Source organism: Cetorhinus maximus, chromosome 17, assembly GCF_964194155.1.
Source record: "Cetorhinus maximus chromosome 17, sCetMax3.hap1.1, whole genome shotgun sequence".
Lineage (NCBI taxonomy): Eukaryota > Metazoa > Chordata > Chondrichthyes > Lamniformes > Cetorhinidae > Cetorhinus > Cetorhinus maximus.
In genome coordinates, this window is record NC_135895.1 from 57,183,026 (window position 1) to 57,204,079 (window position 21,054).

A 21,054-nucleotide genomic window follows, 5' to 3' on the forward strand; every position below is an offset into this window, starting at 1 on the left:
GTTTAACCCTCCGAGTTTTTCACATTTTTAAAATTTGGTGCCCAGAATTCACTTCCTACCCTGTTTGCCTCTGCAACATTTTATCATGTTTGTACAATGAAGCAAGCGGGCCACCACGGCACTTCAGCTGTGGCAGACAAGTGTTTTATGTAGGTTTAGCATAACTTCCTGGCTTTTCTACTCTCTGCCCCTATTTAAAAAATCTAGGATGCTTTGTTAACCTGTTAACCTTCAAAGATTTGTGCACAAACATTCCTCAGATCTCTTCTTGCAACTTCCTTAAAAATGTACCATTTAACTTATGTTGCCTTCTTCTGAACAAAGGGTATTATCTCAAGTTTTCTGCATTGAATTTCTTCTGTCACTCGTCTGCTCATTCCACCGGTCAATCTGTATCCTTTTGAAGTTTCCCCACTGTTTAGTACACTTACTTGCATCACTCATGCTAAACATGGTTGATTCTGGTTCTTCTAGCCCTTTCCCAAGCTGTGTGTGAATATTGCAAATTGCAATAATTTGAAGATCATTGATTTAAAATATTTAATGTTATAGCTCAATTCTCAGGCAAGTAAATTGAAATAAAAGGTTATCTGTTGCCATTGTAAATTTTTAGTGCTCAGAAATGAATGATTAATTAAGCTGAATTAGTCTGTTACTTAGGGGTTTATATCTTTGTTTTATTTTTTAGCTAGGGGATTTTTATTTAGAGCTTCACTGGGATTTCCAAAGCTGGGGTAAGTGTTGATTGTCATATTCTTTTGACTTTTTTTCCAAGCAATTGTTATAGAACTTTTAAGTATGAAATTTAAGTGTGTATGGTAACCAAGCTAGATTCACCATTGTTTTTTTCCCTTCTCTATTACAGTGCCTTTACTTTCCAGAATCCTGCCTTCAGATGCTTGTAAAATTTACAAACAAGGTATAAACATCAGGTAAGTTAATTTCATATTCTAATTTCTTAAAGAACAAGGTGCTTAAATTGATCACTGCTAGAGAGCACATTCATACTTTTGGATACAAAATTATTCATGAGTTTTTTTTATATATGCATTCTTGGGATTTGGGTGTTGCATACTGGGGCTACGAGCTGACAAATCCCCAGGTCCAGATGGACTTCGCCCTGAGGTCTTGAAAGAAGTGACTAGTGAGATAGTTGATGCACTGGTTTTAATTTTCCAAAATTCCCTAGATTTGAGAAAGGTTCCATTAGATTGGAAAATAGCAAATATAACTCCTTTATTCAAAAAGGGAAGGAGACAGAGCAGGAAACTATATGCCAGTTAGCCTAACATCTGTCATAGGGAAAATGTTAGAAGCTATTATTCAAGATGTTATAGTAGTGCACTTGGAAAAATTCAAGGTAATCAGGCAGCATCAACATAGTTTTGTAAAAGGGAAATCATGTTTAACCAATTTATTGGAGAGTTCTTTGAAGGATTTACATGTGTTGTTGATAAAGGAGAACTGGTGGATGTACGTTACTTAGATTTCCAGCAGGCATTTGATAAAGTGCCACATCAAAGGTTATAAACAGAAAATAAAAGTTCATGGTGCAGGGAGTAACATATTGGCATGGATAGAAGATAACAGCTAACAGGAAGTAGAGTTGGCATAAATGGGTCTTTTTCTGGCTGGCAGGGTGTAACGAGTGGTGTGCCACAAGGATCAGTGCTGGGGCCTCAACTTTTTATATAAATGACTTGGATGAAGGGACCGAAGGAATGGTTGGTAAATTTGCCGATGACACAAAGATAGGTAGGAAAGTAAATTGTTAAGAGGACATAGGGAGGCTACAAAGTGACATAGATATGTTAAGTGAGTGGGCAAAGATCCAGCAAATGGAGTATAATGTAGGCAAATGTGAAATTGTTCATTTTGGCAGGAAGAATTTAAAAAAAAAAGCTTATTATATAAATGGTCAGAGATTGCAGAGCTCTGAGATTCAGAGGGATCTGGGTGTCCTAGTGCATGAATCACAAAAGGTTAGTATGCAGGTACAGCAAGTAATTAGGAAAGCTAATAGAAAGTTATCATTCATTGTGAGGGAATTGATTATAAAAGTAAGGAGGTTATGCTTCAGTTGTACAGGGCATTGGTGAGATCGCATTTGGATCATTGTGTATGTTACTGGTCTCCTTATTTAAAGAAAGATGTAAATGCGTTAAAAGCAGTCCAGAGAAGGTTTACTAGACTAATACCAGGAATGGGCAGGTTATCCTTTGAAGAAAGGCTGGACAGGTTAGGCTTGTATCCACTGGAATTTGAGTAAGAGACTACTTAATTTAAAGCTTGAAGACCCTGAGGAGTCTTGACAGGGTGGATGTGGAGAGGATGTTTCCTCTTGTGGGAGAATCTAGAACTAGAGGTGACTGTTTAAAAATAAGGGGTCACTCACTTAAGACACATGAGGAGAAATTTTTCCTGAGGGTTCAGAGTCTTTGGAAAACTCTTCCTCAAAAGGTAGTGGAAGCAGAGATTTTGAATATTTCTAAGGCAGAGCTAGGTAGATTCTTGGTTAACAAGGTGGTGAAAGGTTAACGGGGGTAGGCAGGAATGTGGGGTTGAGGTTACATTCAGATCAGCCATGATCTTATTGAATGGTGGAGTAGGCTTGAGGGGCTGAGTGGCCCACTCATCCTAATCCGTATGTTTGTATGCATTTGTTTCCCTTGAAGATTGTAGACCACTGCCTTGAAACACTGCATTAAAGCAGCTTGACACAACTGAGTGGTTTGTGAGGTGACTTCAGACAGCAGTTGAGAGTCAGCCAATTTGTGTGAAATCGGTTTTTATTTCCAGCTTTTTGTTTTCTAAACTGAATTCTCAATCAGCCATAATAGAGTTTGACCACATTCTCTGAATTGCTAATGCAGTAACATGATCACTATGGTTTCATGAGTGTGTTGCAATTGAACTGTCTGACTCAATTTCCTATGTTTTCTAATCTTTTCGAGTTTAGTTCATCAAATGGTTGTCTGCTATTGTTCGAATTTAGTTTATAAATCCTACTAGCCTTACCTCACCCAAATACGCTCCACTCGGAGTGCCCATCATCAAGGATCTTGCATGGAATCATTAATAAGTCAGCTTGTGTATAAACTAATTGGAGTTTCAAGTTTTCACACAGGCCTAAGGCACTTAAATCATAGCTCTGGACTAATATCACCCATTTGTATGTAATCCATTACAAGTTGAAGCAATTTAAAGATAGCATTAGGCAGCCCATGAAACAAATACTGTGCAGATTATATTCCATTGATGAAGTGGCTTTCTAGCATAGTTCAACAAAATCACCAAATAATTATAAGTAAATTTTGTTAACATAAGATTTTTGTTGAATTTTCTTATTCATTAACTATTCAAAGAAATATTTTGTTTTCCAGTGAAACATCTTTTCCGTAAGAGATCACTTAATGGAGGAAATTCTTGAAGCTTATCAGTAGTAAAATTTAACATGAGCTAAAAACTCCTGTGTAACTAATGTATTTTCAGGCTTGACACAACTCTAATAGACTTTACAGATATGAAGTGTCAACGTGGAGATTTGAGCTTCATTTTCAATGGTGATGCAATACCCTCTGAATCTTTCATAGTATTAGACAACGAGCAGAAAGTTTACCAGCGAATACATCATGAGGTAAGTTTTGTGCTGTATGAAAGGCAGTTAGCTATAAACAGTTAATATCATGTATAGTAAAGTGGATGTGTAAATGAAAGTTGCATCATTAATACCAAAATATTTATCTCTTTTAAATAGCTTTACTGGATATGTATTGATTTATGTTTATTAACATATGTATGCAAATGTATTCATACATGTTATTTACTAAAATGGTAGCAAGATACTGAAATTCACAATAACAGTTTTGACCCATGCGCTGCAGCGATCCCATGTTGTGATTAGGCTTTTTTAAGCTTTAGCTTGTGCATTTATCTTCCCGAGTACACACAGGTGCAAACCTACAAAGCTCGTACAATTGAGCTCTCCTTGTACTTTGAATACTTATTCAGCTGCAAATAAAAAAATGAATTAGGATTGTATAATATTTCAGTTGCTGTTCAAAATGCTTTAGTTTTATTTGACCTGTGCAGTTGTTAATACATATTGTGTATTATACTATTGAGAGTAGGATAATTAAGCCGCCCTGACACTGTCACCATGACCATCTTGTGTTTTCATGAGTGTATGTTGTCATAAGTAACTTGGTATTTGTGCCCGAGTCGCAAAATGACTTTTTTTTTACTGATTATTACTGACTTCATTCCTGACATTCCCGATCTTGCCACATTCTCAGTGGATTGAATTAACAATTGGAAAAAAGTATAAAAACATGAGCATATGGTATTGTCAGAGTAAAAATCTTAAATTAATCGGAATCCAGAACTGCAAATTCTCCACTAATTATATTTATATATAAATAAATAATTAGAGGTGCAAATTTGCAGGGAAATTATAGAGAAGTGCAAAAGCTCTGAGGTAGTGACAGTGAGGAACTTCAGTTATCTTAATATAGACTAGGATAGTAATAGCGTAAAGGGCTGAAGGGTAAAGAGTTTATGAAGTGCATGCAGGAGAATTTTCTTGATTGGTATCTTCTGACCCTACATGGAAGGTGGCTTTGCTAGATCTGATTCTGGGGAGTGAGGTGGATAAAGCGTCGGTAGGAAACATCCAGGGAAATTGATCATAATATTATAATAATATTTAGGTTGGCTATGGAAAAGGACAAGGAGCAATCTAGCATTAAAAAAAACTTAATTAGAGGAGGGCCAATTTCAGTGGGGTGAGAGTGAATCTTCCCCAGAAAAGTGGAATCAAAGATTGGCAGAACAATGGGTTATCTTTTAAAGAGGAGGAGTTTAGGTACAGTCAAGGTATATTCCCACATGGGGGTTTAGGTAGGGAAACCAAAGCCAGAGCACTCGTGTATGATGGATGACAAAAGAAATAGAAGGTATGATAAAATAGAAAAGCAGGGCATAGACTGATGTCAGGTTGATTAAACAAGTCAGAAGCAGGTGAATATTGAAGTTCAGAGGAGAAATGAAAAAAGAAAATGAACAACAAAGAGAAAGAGTATGAAAAGAGACTGACAGCTAACATGAAAGAGAATCCAAAAGTCCTCTATAGGCATATGAATAGTATAAGTGTAGTAAGAGGAAGGATAGAGCTGATCAGGGACCAAAACAGAGACTTGCACATGGAGGCAGAGGGTGTGGCTGAGGTATGAAAATGAGTACTTAGCATCTGTCTTTACCAAAGAAGATGCTGCCAAAATCATAGTGAACTAGGAGATCGTTGAGATACTGGATGTGCTAAAAATTGAAAAGAGGTGATATTAGAAAGGCTGGCTGTACTTAAAACTGTTAAGCTACCAGGACCATATGGGATGCGTCTAAGGATGTTGAGGGAAGTAATGATGGAAATTGTGGAGGTGCTGGCCATAGATGCAGCAGGTGAAGAATTGCAAATGTTTTACACCCTTGTTTAAAATAATGGTGCAAGGATAATCCCATCAACTACAGGCTAGTCAATTTAATCTTAATGGTGAGAATGCTTTTAGAAATGATAATCCGGGACAAAATTAACAGTCACAAGTGTGGATTAATTAAGGAAAGACTACAAGTATTTATTAAAGAAAAATTGTGTTCAACCAACTTGGAGTTTTTTCTTGTGATAACTGAGAAGGTTGATGAGGGTACTGTGATTGATGTGTGTATGAACTTCCAAAAGGCTTTAATGAAGTGCCACAAATAGATTTGCGAGCAAAGTTGAAGCCCATGAAATAAAAGGGAAAGTGTATCCATGGATACAAAGTCTGCTGACTGATAGAAAACAGAGTAGTGGTGAATGGTTGTTTTTCTGACTGGAGCAAGGTATACAGTGGGATTTCCTGGAGGTCATTACTAGGATCTGTATTCATGAGCTAGACTTGGGTATACAGGGCAATATTTAAAAAATTGCAGATGACAGAAGTTGGAAGTATTATGAGCAATGAGGAGGACAGTGATAGACTTAAAGTCACACTCGTTGAATGGACAGCCAGGTTGATGGAATGGGCAACAAGTGGCAGATGAAATTTAATATAGAGAACTGTGAAGTTAATAGACTTTGATAGGAAGAACAAGGAGAGGCAATATAAAATAAAGGGTACAATTCTGATTAGGGTACAGAGAGGAACAGAAAGATCTGGGGATATGTGTACAAATCATTCAAGGTGGCAAGACAGGTTAAGAAAGTGGTTAAAAAGGCATATGGGATCCTGGGCTTCATAAATAGAGTACAAAAGCAAGGAAAAATGAACCTTACTGAAACACTGGTTCAGCCTCAATTGGAGTTTTGTGTCTAACTCTGAGCAGTACTTTAGGATGCATCTGAAGGCTTCAGAGAGGTTGCAGAAAAGATTTACAAGAATGGTTCTAGGGACAAAGGACATCAGTTACAAGGATAGATTGGAGAAGCTGGGGTTGTTCTCCTTACAGAACAGAAGGCTGAGAGAAGATTTGATAGAGGTGCTCAAAATCCTGAGACATCTAGAACAGAATAGATCGAGAGAGATTTCCCATTGGTGAAAAAATCAAGAACTGCAGGATGTTAAGTTGAATGGCAAAAGAACCAAAGGTGACATTAGGAAAAAATTTTATGCAACTGGTGGTTAAGATCTGGAATGCACGGCGTGGAGGAGGGAGATTCAGTCGTGGCTTTCAAAAGGGAATTATGTAGGATTAAAAAGGATACATGGCACTGAAACTGAATTTTTGGCCCAACCAGTCCATGTTGATGTTTATGCTCCACTCGAATCTCCTCACTTCTTTTCCCATCTATATCTGATCTTCCGGGACAGCATTTCCCACCTTTCTTCCATTCTGAATACCTACCCTTCATTCCCACTTTCTGCTTTCTGCCTTGAACCAGCTAACAATCCATTCTTCCACTTGTACCCTAACTCCTCATTCTCTAACCTTATTCACTAGTCTATTATGGGGCACCTTATTCATGGCCTTCTGAAAATCCAGATCAATTACATCTTCTTTTGCAATCCATGCTGACTGTTTATTATTATACTTTCTAGATGTGTTTTTTCTGTTCTCTCCTTTAGTAATGATTTTGTATCATTTTGTAATGATTCCATTTTTAAGCATGAAGTGAGAACATTTTTAGGGCAATGGGGAAAGGTGGGAGAGTTGAACTAGCAGAGTTGCTCTTGCAGAGAGCCACCACGACATGACAGGTTGAATGGCCTCCTTTTGTGCTATAACAATTCTATGGAGATAATCCCCACCCCCCTCGTCGAGGGGCTTGTGCGGAGGCAGGTGGGGGCAGGCGCAGACCCGATCAGCGCCCCCAATCGAGTCTGCACTGCTATTTTTATGTGGGCAGGCCAATTAAGGCCTGCCCAGCATGACGTATGCCCTGAAGCGCTGAGCACTCCCTGTGCGGGCGGGGGGACGGTTCCCTGAGTCAACAGAAATCTGAGGTACAGAGCTGTCTCAGGGAGATTAGTTTAAGTTCCAAAAATTTTAATAAAGAAAAAATTTTAAGACGTCCCCTCATGTGGCACTGTCACATGAGCTGCGACATGTCAGTGAACTTAAACCCTTCATGAAACCTCATCCCACCTATGGAGCTCAGTTTATTCGTTTAATTGATAATTAAATGGCCTTAGTAGGCCTTTGACAGTTTGGCGGGCGCGCAGCCGAGTCAGCTGTGCACCTGCCAAACTGAAAATCTAAATGACGCGTGGTGACATCGGGACGCACGCCCGACGTCGCTGCGTGTCATTTTATGCGTGGGGTTGCGGGGCCCGCCCCTGCATGCCAACGGTAAAATTCTGTCCTATGATTCTCTTCGAATTATATAGTGTGTCATTGCCAATCTGCCCACCTTCACTTAAAACCTCCTGCATTTCTGTTATCTGCAAGTATTTGGGTACATAACAATTCTACTTTTGCTGGTTTATATACCGATTTAATTTCTTTCAGGAATCAGAGATGGAAACTGAAGAGGAGGTAGATATTTTGATGAGCAGTGACATTTACTCAGCAACATTATCTACAAAATCTATTACCTTCACACGTGCACAGACAGGCTGGCTTTTCCGGGAAGACAAAACGGTATGATTGCTTTTATTTGAGTGTGTAAACTTTCATTAAGATATATGGTCTGTAATGTATAAACTAAGCTTCCCAAAATGTTTGTGTGAGGAGTGCAGTACACTGACAGGATCCTCTACATAATAAATACTAATAATTCAAGCAGTGGGCACACACATGCCATGCATTTCTTCACTGAGGGGCACGACGACTCTGTGCTGTTCATACACTCACTGGTGCATAATATTAATACACATTTTGTGGATGCCTAGGAGCATGATGCTTGGTTTGGGGAGATTCAAGAAGAATGAAGGAAAAAAAACCACAAGTTAATTGTGATTTTTTTTATACTTGGTTATAATTGGTACTAGAGAATGTAGCTGTTCCTCTTTCCTCTTCTACTATGTAAATCCAGGCAAATGTGCTCCAAAGAAAGAACAAACTTGCATTTACAAAGTGCCTTTTATGGACCTCTGGACTGTCAGTACAGTACTTTTTGACATTTAACCACTGTAGGACTGTATAGTGATAACTCTACTATCAAAAGCCCTTTACTGCATTAGATTATATTTCAAGTTCTTGTGCTTTTAACTGGACTAGAGTGAATATGAAGCTGAAATGAAGGTGCACTTTTTATTTTGGCCATTAATGGGAGCAAGAACTTGACAGTAGTTTTATGGATGTCATAGAAATCTAAGGTGGGTGTCATAGAAATCTAAGGTGTGGAATGAGAAAAGTTATTTGACTAATCATAACCATTCCTTCCATTAACTATGCACAGTTTGTCCTGTCCTACTCTACCCAAATCTAGACTTCAAGCTAAAACTAGCCTCCAGAGGTGTGCACCACCTCTTCCTTCCTTTGATTCTACTTGAATGTTATGTAATGCAATTGATAAATTTATGGCCATTGCCTAACCTTGAAAATAACAAATCTTTATAGGAACGAGTTGGGAACTTCTTGGCAGATTTTTACTCTGTAAATGGCCTTGTTCTGGAATCAAGAAAGCGTCGTGAGCACCTCAGTGAAGAGGATATACTAAGAAATAAGGCTATAATGGAAAGTCTGAGCAAAGGAGGAAATTTGATGGAACAAAATTTTGAGGTAAATCTATGCTATATCTCTGTTTTAATGAGTGTTAGATGAGGTTAAATTTGAGAATAAATTAGGTTTCAGGCTACAAGCTACTTTATTATTGTTAAAATTAGTTTGATTTTGTTGTATTAGGCTAGAAATTACTGTTTTGATAGTGGCTGTCTGCTTAACTCTGTCTTCTGTGGTAATGAATAGAGGGCTGTTTGGAGAGACCAAGCACGAAATATCTCTATGTTGTTGAAATACTACACGTTCTCCAATATTTCACAGAATTTGGGAGACTTTGAGCTTACAAGCTCAACAACTTTCAAACTGAGGACATGTACCTAATACAGGGTATCCTGTGCGCATACAGGAATCCTGATCCTTTGAGGCAGACAAAGCATGTGCTTATATCTGTTATCCTATAGCTTGTTTTTCCTGGAACAGGTTGCTAGCCTGAAGCCAGAAGCTTTAAGTTGAAGGGTGCTCTGCACATCAAGCATGGCAGATCAGGAGTCTCTCCCTCTCTTATTGCTTGCAGTAGGTTTGTTGGAAGGGTTTGCAGGTTGATAATCAACCTGTTTGGATGTGTTATGAATACACTTTCCGTAGTCATCAAGTGCTGAGTGGGACTCGAACCTGAAGCTTTTGGCTCAGAGGCAGAGATGCTACCCACTATTGCACAAGACCTCCCTGAATAGTCTGCATATAATAAAAATGAATACTCTTCCTTGCTTTACCTACCTGTACCAGATGCTTCCTATTGGGATCCTACCCATCAATTCCAAAACCTAGACAGTCACATTTTGAAGGTCTTCAAAATGAGAGTATGGTGGAAACAGGCTCAATTGAGGCATTCAATGCCATCTGGAAAGAATGAGTGTGCAGGGTGACTGGGAGGAGGCAGGGTAATGGCACTAGGTAAATTGCTCCTACAGAGACCAGCTCAGACACAGCGGGCTGAATGGTTGCGTCCTGTGCAGTAATAATTCTGATTCTGCGAAGTACAGTTGGTGTCCTTATTAAAAATTCATCAGAAAGATTATTTGAATTTTGAAACAAATAGCCTCCAATTATCTCACCTAATTATTACCTGTTAAGTTGATGATCAAGTGAGTTGATCAGATGCTGATCTATATTAAATTAAAAATTACATCAAATGATGGATGGAGCTTTGGAATTTAATTCTCAGATCCACATTTAATAACACAAGTCAGTGTTCCTGATATTGTTCCCTACTTGATGAACCTACTGCTATAAAATGGCAAGTTGTCTGACTCACCATGAAAACACCATGGTGGAATCCTTACTGAAGTATTAAATATTCCTGTCAACTTTTTCCATTATATACTCTTCTGTCCACAATTGTAATAGGAGTTGTCTATGCACACTTGTCATAATGTAGTTACACCCACTTAGAGGGAGAGAAGTTGGAAAACATTGCTAATTAGAGCATCCTTTTACACAAGTATGTTTTATCCTCTTTGGTCTGCTTAAGCCAAACTGATTCCTTTGCTGTCACCCAGTGGCCTCATGCAGAAACTGTAGGTAGACTCAGAATTTAGAAGTCGAGAGCACACATTACCACAACAGGTGTTTTATCATTTTAAGCCTCAAGTAAAAGTGCTAGGGATACTGCAAATAAACACTTTAAAAATGCTATGTAGATCAACACATTCCATTTCAAAATCCATTTTAAAAGTAAAACCTGTAAATTTAGAAATAAATTGTGAAAATAGCTTTAATTTTGAAGTTATTTTTGCAACTATCAACAAACTTAAATCAAGAAGTCTGGATTATATTAAAGCAATCAAATTACAACGGTGTTTACACATCCTTAGATGATGGTGTGAGAAGAGGAAAAGATTGATGTTTTTAAATCATTGGCACAGATTCCTTTTTGTATGCTCTAATCTATACGGCCTGTTAGGTTTTTTAGCAAATTTATAGTACCTATTAAATTAAAATTTTGAGACTTCTGAATTGTATGGCTGCACTCCAGTTTGCTATCTTGCCTATTTTCTTTATTGTCTGCTTCAGAGCTTACACTGATCACTTCATGTAAGTGATGTGGAGTTATGAACATGTTATTTTTGGAGTGGCGATGTCAAAAGATGGATCTTTTATCAAATGGTTTTTAATGTTCAAAGTTTGATATTTTTGAGTAAGATTAGAATATAGCATTCTTACATTAATTGTTCAGCTGATAAGAAAATAAATCTGCTAGTGTACATAAAGCATCCGTAATCTGCATTTCAATTAATCCTTTTGGAAAGTAGTTAACTTTGGAAGGATTTTATTACTTTCCAGTTTTGTAAGTGCTGAAAAATTGTCATTCTAACAGTTGCACTATAAATCAAATGCTAAGTGAGCATCATTTAGTTTCACTGTAATGACCATAAAGAAGTTTATAAAGTTAAGAGCATTTTGGTCAGCTGGGATTAATTACTTGACTCTGTCTAACTTGTTCATGGAGTCTTACCTACTGAATGGCTTTATGTAGACATACAGCAGATTCAAAGACTCAGTTTCTCATTGGCTACTCTTAAAGTAGCTCAATGTGTGACACTGTGATCATTATAGTCAGTTTGTAATGTGCAGTAATGCTCCTAAGGTGTCTGAAACTGTCTCAAGATATTAAGTTTAACATTTCTTCCCATTCACTTAATTAGTATCCAAGTTGTGAATTGCAACCAAAATTATATGGAGTAACTGCAGAATTATTTTTAAACTTAGTGGTGTCTGATAAAACTAAACCTTAAATGGTCTGTTTCTGAACTCAAAATAGTTTATTGGAGGTATATTCTCTAGGATTGCCATTCAACGCCAGTATAGTTATAGACCAATCAGCAAGATTAATTACAACTCTCATGGGCTAATTTTAACTGTTATTGTAAGATAGTCATATAGTGAAACTCTTGCGTAGCAGTTATCTTACATGGCTCGAAGCAAAGTCATTTGATCTGAATTGAGAATATCGAAAGGGGTTGGTGTTTTTTCCTAGCTGGCATGTTTAATTTCCTCCATCAGAGGAAATTTTATTTTTCTGTTTTATATTATTTATTTATTCTTGGGATGTGGGTAATGTTGGAAAGACCATATTTATTGTGCCCATTGCCCATATTGTACTCTAATCGTCCATAGAAGGTGGTGGTGAGCCTTCATGAACTGTTGTAGTACCTGTGATGATGCTTGTCACTTTAGCTGCAGGCAACACTCATCAGGGAAGATGGGTACACTTCAGTGCTTTTCTTGCTTATGGGCTCGATCTTCAGTATGGTTTGAAAACTATGTAGGAGTAATTGTTCATTAAGCCATTGTAAGTAATTGTATATGGTAAGATATGTGCTTCTGTAAAGCCTAGTAATCTATTCAACAAGCCAAATGCATTATAAACTTGTTTAAACTGGTATTCTAAGGCAGTCATGTGGTGAAACTCTTGAGTGGCAGTTATCTTAAATGGCTCCAAGCAAAGTCACATGATGTGAATTGAGATGATTGCATAATGTTCAGCATTTGTGACTCCATAGATGCTGAAATAGTCCATGTCCAAATGCAGCAAGACCTGGACAATATCCAGGCTTGGACTGACAAGTGGTAAGTAACATTCGCACAACATAAGTGCCAGGCAATGACCACCTCCAACAGGAGAGAATCTAACCATCGCTCCTTGACATTCAATGGCATTACCATCAATGAAGCCCCCACTATCAACATCTTGGGGATTGCCATTGACCAGAAACTGTACTAGCCATGTAAATACTGGGGTTACAAGAGCAGATCAGAGGCCAGGAATCCTGTAGCGAATAACTCGCCTCCTGACTCCCCAAATCTGTCTACCATCTACAAGGCACAGGTCAGGAGTGTGATGGAATACTCTCCGCTTGTCTAGATAAGTGCGGCTCTAGCAATAGAAGCTTGACACCATCCAAGGCTAAGCCGCCCACTTGATTGGGACCCCCTCCACAACCAACGCACAGTAGCAGCAGTGTGTACTGGCTACAAGATGCACTTCAGGAACTCCCCAAGGGTCCTTTGACAGCACTTTCCAAGCCCACGATTGCTACCATCTAGAAGGGCAAGGGCAGCAGATACATGGGAACACCACCTGGAAGTTCCCCTCCAAGCCACCCACCATCCTGACTTGGAAATATATCACTGTTCCTTTGCTGTCGCTGGGTCAAAATCCTGGAACTCCCTCCTTAACAGCACTGTGGGTGTACCTACACCACATGGACTGCAGTTGTTCAAGAAGGCAGCTCACCACCACCTTCTGAAGGGCAGTCAAGGATGGGCAATAAATGCTACCCTAGCTAGCGACACCCAAATCCTATGAATTAATTTAAAAAACACAGTATTTAGTGTTTTGGAAGCTGTTAGGCACTTGGGAGGAAATGTTTCCTCTGTGCGCTAAGTGTAGAGAAATTGTACACTTATGAAGGGCAGAGAATAGATTAACTCTTCGTTGGCCCTGGAGAGTAAAAGTTAAAGGGGTGGTTATCCATTTCATCATCTCTCCATCCCACTATGTTTTGGAATTCTTTGGTACCCTTCTGGACTATGTGAATCTGCGTTTGGATTAGGAGACACCCTAGTGTAACAATTCAAATGAGTTGGGAGAGGGCATTTCTGACTTCCCACTTTACTTTCCTTTATTGGTTTGCTGGACTTGCCAAGTGAACCAGCATCCAAAAGAGCCAGGCATTGGGATTTATGCTGGGACCCAGACAAAGGGAATCTTTCCTTTTTGGAAATAGGTTAAAATGTCCATTATTTGGGAAATATAGGCATATAAAATTGCCATGGGGAAGGTTTTTTTAAAGTTTTAAACATTGTAGATGAACACTTTTTTTTCCTTTTTTAATAGCCGGTTCGTAGACAGTCACTCAGCACCCCCCTTGCTAACACAATCACTTGGGAGGAATACATCTCCGCAGAGCCTGGAAAGTAAGTACTGCAGAATTAATAGCAAACATTACAATGTAATCTGTTTTTAATAGAGGAAAATCCTTTAAATTGTTCTTTGATCCTTTTCACATTAAGCATTCACTTGGAGTTTCTGGACAGTATTTCTTGTTCGATACATACTGTACAATAGTTATGGCATGTATTTGTATGCTGTGAATTACAGTAAGTTTAATAGATTTGGCAGATCTGAGGGTTCATGTCAACAAATCTCTCGGGACTATCTCATGGTATAGGCAAAAACAAAAAGCAAAAACGTTTTTATGAGAATGTTGATGACAACAAATGTACTGCAACATATCACTCAATTAGTAACCGGCGTAGGGGTATGATAGTTTTACCAATGTACCTTCTGAGTGAACAATTAAAGGAATACATGCATATACCAGTGTGAAGATCTGGCTGGACTACATCCAAGCGCTATTGGCACTGATATGCAGCCAAAACCACCACCTGCTTCAAGATCATCCTGGAAAGTGTGAATCACCCCCAGATTCTTATCTGTACTGTCAACCAATGTTCTCTTTACAAGAACACAAAATCACAGCAGGGGTAGAACACATGGCCTATCGAGCCTGTTCTGCCAATCAGTATGATCATGTCTGATCTTGGACTTCACCTCCACTTTCCTGCCTGCTCCCCTTATCCCGTGATTCCCTAAGAGACCAAAAATCTGTCCCAGCCTGAAATTATTCAACAATTGAACATCCATAACCCGCTGGGATAGAGAATTCCAAAGATTCACCACCCTTTGAGTGAAGTAATTTCTCCTCATCTCCGTCCTAAATAATCAGCCCTTCATGCTGAGACTGTGCCCTCTGTTTTCAATTCTCTGACCAGCGGAAGCAATCTCTTAACATCTACCCTGTCAAGCCCCTTCAGAATTTTATAGGTTTCAAAGAGATCACCTCTTATTCTTCTGAACTCTAGATAATATAGACCCAATTTACTCAGTCTGTCATCACTGGACAGCCCCCTGATCCCAGGGACCAATTTAGTGAACTTTCGCTATACCGCCTCCAATACAAGTATATCCTTTCTTAAATGTGGAGACCAAAACTACACACACTATTCCAAATGTGATCTCTCCAAAACCCTGTACAATTGTAGCAGGACTACTTTATTCCTTCACTCCAATCCTCTTTTAATAAAGTGAAAGCAAAATACTCCGGGTGCTGAAAATCTGAAATAAATACTAAAAATGCTGGAAAACCTCAGCAGGTTTGGCAGAATCTGTGGAGAGAGAAACCAAGTTAACATTTCGAGTCTGTATGTCGCCTTCAGAGCATGAATCCTTGCGGCACTCCATTGTTCACTGCCTGCCAACTTGAAAAAAAGCCTGGTTCATGCCCACTCTCTGCTCTCTATACATTAACCAGTCCTCTGTCTATACTAATATATTACCCCCAACTCCATGAGCCCTTATCTTGCCTATTAGCCTTTTTTGTGGCACCTTATTGAATGCCTTTTGGAAATCCAGGTATACTACGTATACTAGTTCCCCTTTATCTACCCTACTATTTACATCCACAAAAAACTCTAAATTTGTCATACAGGATTTTCCTAAAGTAAAACCATGCTGACTTGTTCTAATCATACCATACTTTTCTAAGTGCATTGTTAAGACTTCCTTTAATAATAGATTCCAGCATTTTCTCAACAACTGATGTTAGGCTAACTGGCCTGTAGTTCACTGCTTACTCTCCCTCCTTTCTTGAAAAGTGGCATAATATTTGCCAACTTCCAATCTCATTGAACCATTCTTGAACCTAAGGAATTTTGGAAAATCATAGCTAACGCACAAACACTAGCTCTGCAGCTATCTCCTTTAGAACCTCAGGGTGTAGACCATGAGGACCTGGGGATTTGTCGGATTTTCTCCAATACCTTTACTCTGCTGATCTTAATTTCCTCACTCTCCTTAATCCCTAGGTTACTGTCTATTTCTGGCATGAAGTTTGTGTCTTCTACTGTGAATATTTTTACAATTGCACAATATTTGTTCAGTACCTCTGCCATTTCCTCATTCCCCATGATAATTTCCCCTGTCCCTGCTTCAAAGGGACCAATGTTTACTTTAGCTACTTTTTTCCCTTTTTTATAAACTTATAAAAGCTCTTAGTCTGCTTTTATATTTCTGGCTAGTTTACCCTCATTCTGTCTTTTCTCTTTTTATCAATTCTTTGAAGGCCTTTTGCTGGTTTCTAAACACTCCCAATCCTCCAACTTAATACCGTTTCTTGCAATATTGTAAGCCTCTTCCTTTAATCTAATAGGACCCTTAACTTCCTGAGTGAGCCACGGATGGGTCTGTCTTGCTGAGTTTGTTTTTCAATGGAATGTATTTTTGTTGAACATTTTGAACTGTTTCTTTAAATGTTCCCCACTTTTCATTTACCTCCATATCTTTTAGTCTATTTACACAATTAACCTTATGTCAGTTCTCCCATCATACATATGGAATTGGCTTTGTTTAAGATTAAGATTCGTGTTTGTGATTGGAGTATGTCACTTTTAAGCTTAACATGAAATTCAATGATATTATGATCAGTATTTCCCAGTGGATCTTTTGCTATGACATTATTGATTAACCCTGCTTCATTTCTCAGTACTAAACCTAAGATAGCTTTATCCCGAGTCGGTTTCACAACATACTGCTCCAAGAAACTGTCACAAAAACATTCTACAAACTTGCCAATTTGATTGTCCCAGTCAATATGAAGATTAAAGACCCCCACAATTATTACATTTCCTTTGTCACAAGCTCCAGGAATTTCTTGCTCTATCCAATGGTGTAACAACCGTCGGGGGACCTAACATCAGTAGTAGGGAAAATGCTAGAATCTATTATAAAGGTCTATGAAAACAGGACACTTAGAAAATATCAACGGGATTACAGAATCAGAGTGCAGAAGAGGCCCTTCGGCCCATGGAGTCTGCACCGACACGTGAGAAACACCTGACCTACCTACCTAATCCCATTTACCAGCACTTGACCCATAGCCTTGAATGTTATGACGTGCCAAGTGCTCATCCAGGTACTTTTTAAAGGATATGAGGCAACCCGCCTCCACCACCCTCCCAGGCAGTGCATTCCAGACCATCAACACCCTCTGGGTAAAAAAGTTTTTCCTCACATCCCCCCTAAACCTCCTGCCCCTCACCTTGAACTTGTGTCCCCTTGTGACTGACCCTTCAACTAAGGGGAACAGCTGCTCCCTATCCACTCTGTCCATGCCCCTCATAATCTTGTACACCTCGATCAGGTCGCCCCTCAGTCTTCTCTGCTCCAACAAAAACAACCCAAGTCTATCCAACCTCTCTTCATAACTTAAATGTTTCATCCCAGGCAACATCCTGGCGAATCTCCTCTGCATCCCCTCCAGTGCAATCACATCCTTCCTATAATGTGGCGACTAGAACTCCAGCTGTGGTCTCACCATGGTTCTATACAACATGATCTCCCTACTTTTGTAACCTATGCCTCGATTTGATAAAGGCAAGTGTCCCATATGCCTTTTTCACCACCCCACTAACATGCCCCTCCACCTTCAAAGATCTATGGACACACACGCCAAGGTCCCTTTGTTCCTCAGAACTTCCTAGTGTCATGCCGTTTATTGAATACTTCCTTGTCAAATTACTCCTTCCAAACTGTATCACCTCACACTTTTCAGGGTTAAATTCCATCTGCCACTTATCTGCCCATTTGACCATCCCGTCTATATCTTCCTGTAGCCCAAGACACTCCACCTCACTGTTAACCACCGGGCCGATCTTTGTGTCATCCGCAAACTTACTAATCCTACCCCCCACAGTCATCTATGTCGTTTATATAAATGACAAATAATAGGGGACCCAGCACAGATTCCTGTGGTACGCCACTAGACACTGGCTTCCAGTCACTAAAGCATCCTTCTGTCATCACCCTCAGTCTCCTACATCTAAGCCAATTTTGAATCCACCTTATCAAATTACCCTGTATCCCATGTGCATTTGCCTTCTTTATAAGTCTCCCATGTGGGACCTTGTCAAAGGCTTTGCTGAAATTCACATAAACTACATCAACTGCACTACCCTCGTCTACACACCTGGTCACCTCCTCAAAAAATTCAATCAAATTTGTTAGGCATGACCTCCCTCTGACAAAGCCATGCTGACTATCCCTGATCAAACCTTGCCTCTCCAAGTGGAGATAGATACTCTCCTTCAGAAATTTCTCCAATAGTTTCCCTACCACTGACATGAGACTCACTGGCCTGTAATTCCGTGGCTTCTCTCTACAATCCTTTTTAAATAGCGGAACCACATGAGCTGTTCTCCAGTCCTCTGGCACCTCCCCCGTGGCCAAAGAGGAATTAAAAATTTGGGTCATAGCCCCTGCGATCTCCTCCCTTCCCTTCCTCAGCAGTCAGGGACACAAATCATTCGGACCTGGAGATTTGTCCACTTTTAAGCCTGCCAATACCTCCAATACCTTGTCACTCCTTATATCAATTTGCTCAAGAACCTCGCAGTCTCTCTCCCCAAGTTCGATACCTTCATCCTCATTCTCTTGGGTGAAGACGGATGTGGAGTATTCGTTCAACACTCTACCGATGTCCTCTGGCTCCACCCATAGATTGCCCCCTTGGTCCCTAATGGGCCCCACTCTTTCCCTGGTTATCCTCCTCCCATTGATATACTTATAGAATATCTTGGGATTTTCCCTACTGTTACCAGCCAGAGTTTTCTCATATCCCCTCTTTGCTCTCCTAATTGCTTTCTTAAGCTCCACCCTGCAATTTCTGTACTCTACTAATGCCTCCGCTGATTTGCTTCCCTTGTACCTGCTAAAAGCCTCTTTTCCTTCTCATCATATCCTGAATATCTCTGGTCATCCATGGTTCTCTGGGCTTGTTACTGCTTCCTATCACCCTAGAGGGAACATGTTGAGCCTGTACCCTCCCCATTTCCTTTCTGAACGCCCCCCACTGTTCCTCTGTAGATTTCCCCACAAGTAGCTGTTCCCAGTCTACCTTGGCCAGATCCTGCCTTATTTCACTAAAATCCACTCTCCCCCAATCCAAAACATTTTTTTTGCAACTTGTCTATTTCTTTGTCGATAACAAGCTTAAATTGTACCATGTTGTGGTCGCTATCACTAAAATGCCCCCCCACCACCACCTCAACCGCCTGTCCGGCTTCATTCCCCAGAATTAGGTCCAGCACTGCCCGGTCCCTTGTTAGACCCTCTACATATTGACCAAAAAAGTTCTCCTGTATACATTTCAAGAAATCCACTCCATCCAAGCCCTTAACACTATGTCTATCCCAATTAATGTTGGGAAAGTTGAAATCACCTAATATAATTACCCTATTATTGTTTTTACGTACTTCTGTAAATTGTGCACATATTTGCTCAATTTCCCACTGACTATCTGGGGGTCTCTAATAAACGCCTAACAATGTGGCTGCTCATTTTTTATTCCTAAACTCTACCCACAAAGCTTCATTCGATGCCCTCTCCAAGATATCATCGCTCCTTACTGCAGTAACTGACTCCTTAACTAATAATGCAATGCCTCCTCCTCTTTTACCCCCTCCCCTGTCTCACCTGAAGATTCTATATCCCGGAATGTTGAGCTGCCAAACCTACCCCTCCCTGAACCACGTCTTAGTGATGGCTAGTATATCACAATTCCACATGTCAGTCCTCACCCCTGTTTTACCTGTAATACTCCTGGTATTAAAGTAGAGGCCATCCAGCCTTGCCTTACTCCCCTGAAACTTAATGCAGCCGTACTCCCTCTGACTTGATTGTTTTACTGTATTATGATGTGTCCCTATTCTGCTAACATTCTGTGTCCCCTCCCCCTGCTAAATTAGTTTAAACTCCTCCCAACAGCACTAGCAAACCTGCCCGCAAGGACGTTAGTCCTGCTTTGGTTCAGATGTAGACTCGCTTGTACAGGTCCCACCTTCCCCAAAAACGGTCCCAGTGATCCATCAATCTGAAACCCTCCTTCCTGCACCAACTCTTAAGCCATGTATTCATCTGCGCAATTCTCTTTCTGAGCTCGCTAACATGTGGCACTGGGAGTAATCCAGAGATTACAACCCGAGAGATCTTGCCTTTTAGTCTACTGCCTAACTCCCTGAATTCTTGATGCAAGACCGTATCCCTCTTTTTACCTATGTCATTGGTACCAACATGTACCATGACCTCTGCCTTATCACCCTCTCTCTTCAGGATGCCCTGCAGCCGTTCAGTGACATGCCGGACCCTGACACCAGGGAGGCAACACACCATTCTGGAGTCACGCTGATGGCCACGGTAGCGCCTACCTCTTCCCCTGGCTGTAGAATCTTCTATTCCTATTGCTCTTCCTCTCTTCCTCCCCTCCTGTACAGACAGGCTGCTTGTGGTGCCAGAAGCTTGGCTCTGTCTGCACTCCCTGGAGGAACCAGTGCCCTCATCAGCCTCCAAAATGGAATACCGATTTGCGAGCGGGACCCCAGGGGACTCCTAAACTACCTGCCTGTTTCTCTTGGACTGCCTGGTGGTCACCCATTCCCTTCTTTCCTCAAGTCCCTTCAGCTGCGGTGTGACCATCTCTCTAAACGTGCTATCCACGATGCTCTCAGACTCGTGGATGCTCCACAGTGTCCCCAGCTGCTGTTCCAGCTCTGAAACCTGAGCTTCCAGGAGCTACAGCTGGACTCACTTCCTGCACACGTGCTGGTCCCGGGCACTGGAAATGTTCCCAGCTTCCCACATGGAGCATGAGGAGCACACCACGGCTTTGAGCTCTCCTGCCATGACTTATTCCATTAAATTAAACCTTTTAAATCAATTACTCGAGGGCCCTTCTTTCCTGATCCTCGTTACTACAGAATATACAAACTATAAATCACAAAAATACCTTAAACTATAAG

The 21,054-nt window shown here is 40.2% G+C and overlaps 1 protein-coding gene across 1 annotated transcript in view; it reads left to right on the forward strand.

Moving 5' to 3' along the window:
* The window catches only part of ankrd13c (ankyrin repeat domain 13C), a 99,212-nt gene that overhangs the window by 58,505 nt on the left and 19,653 nt on the right, over nt 1–21,054 (forward strand). Inside the window, exons 5-10 of the mRNA XM_078561256.1 lie at nt 689–734; nt 866–932; nt 3,493–3,637; nt 7,984–8,115; nt 9,037–9,198; nt 14,039–14,118. Of these exons, the coding sequence (XP_078417382.1) occupies nt 689–734; nt 866–932; nt 3,493–3,637; nt 7,984–8,115; nt 9,037–9,198; nt 14,039–14,118 (632 nt within the window). The remainder of the gene's footprint in view (nt 1–688; nt 735–865; nt 933–3,492; nt 3,638–7,983; nt 8,116–9,036; nt 9,199–14,038; nt 14,119–21,054) is intronic.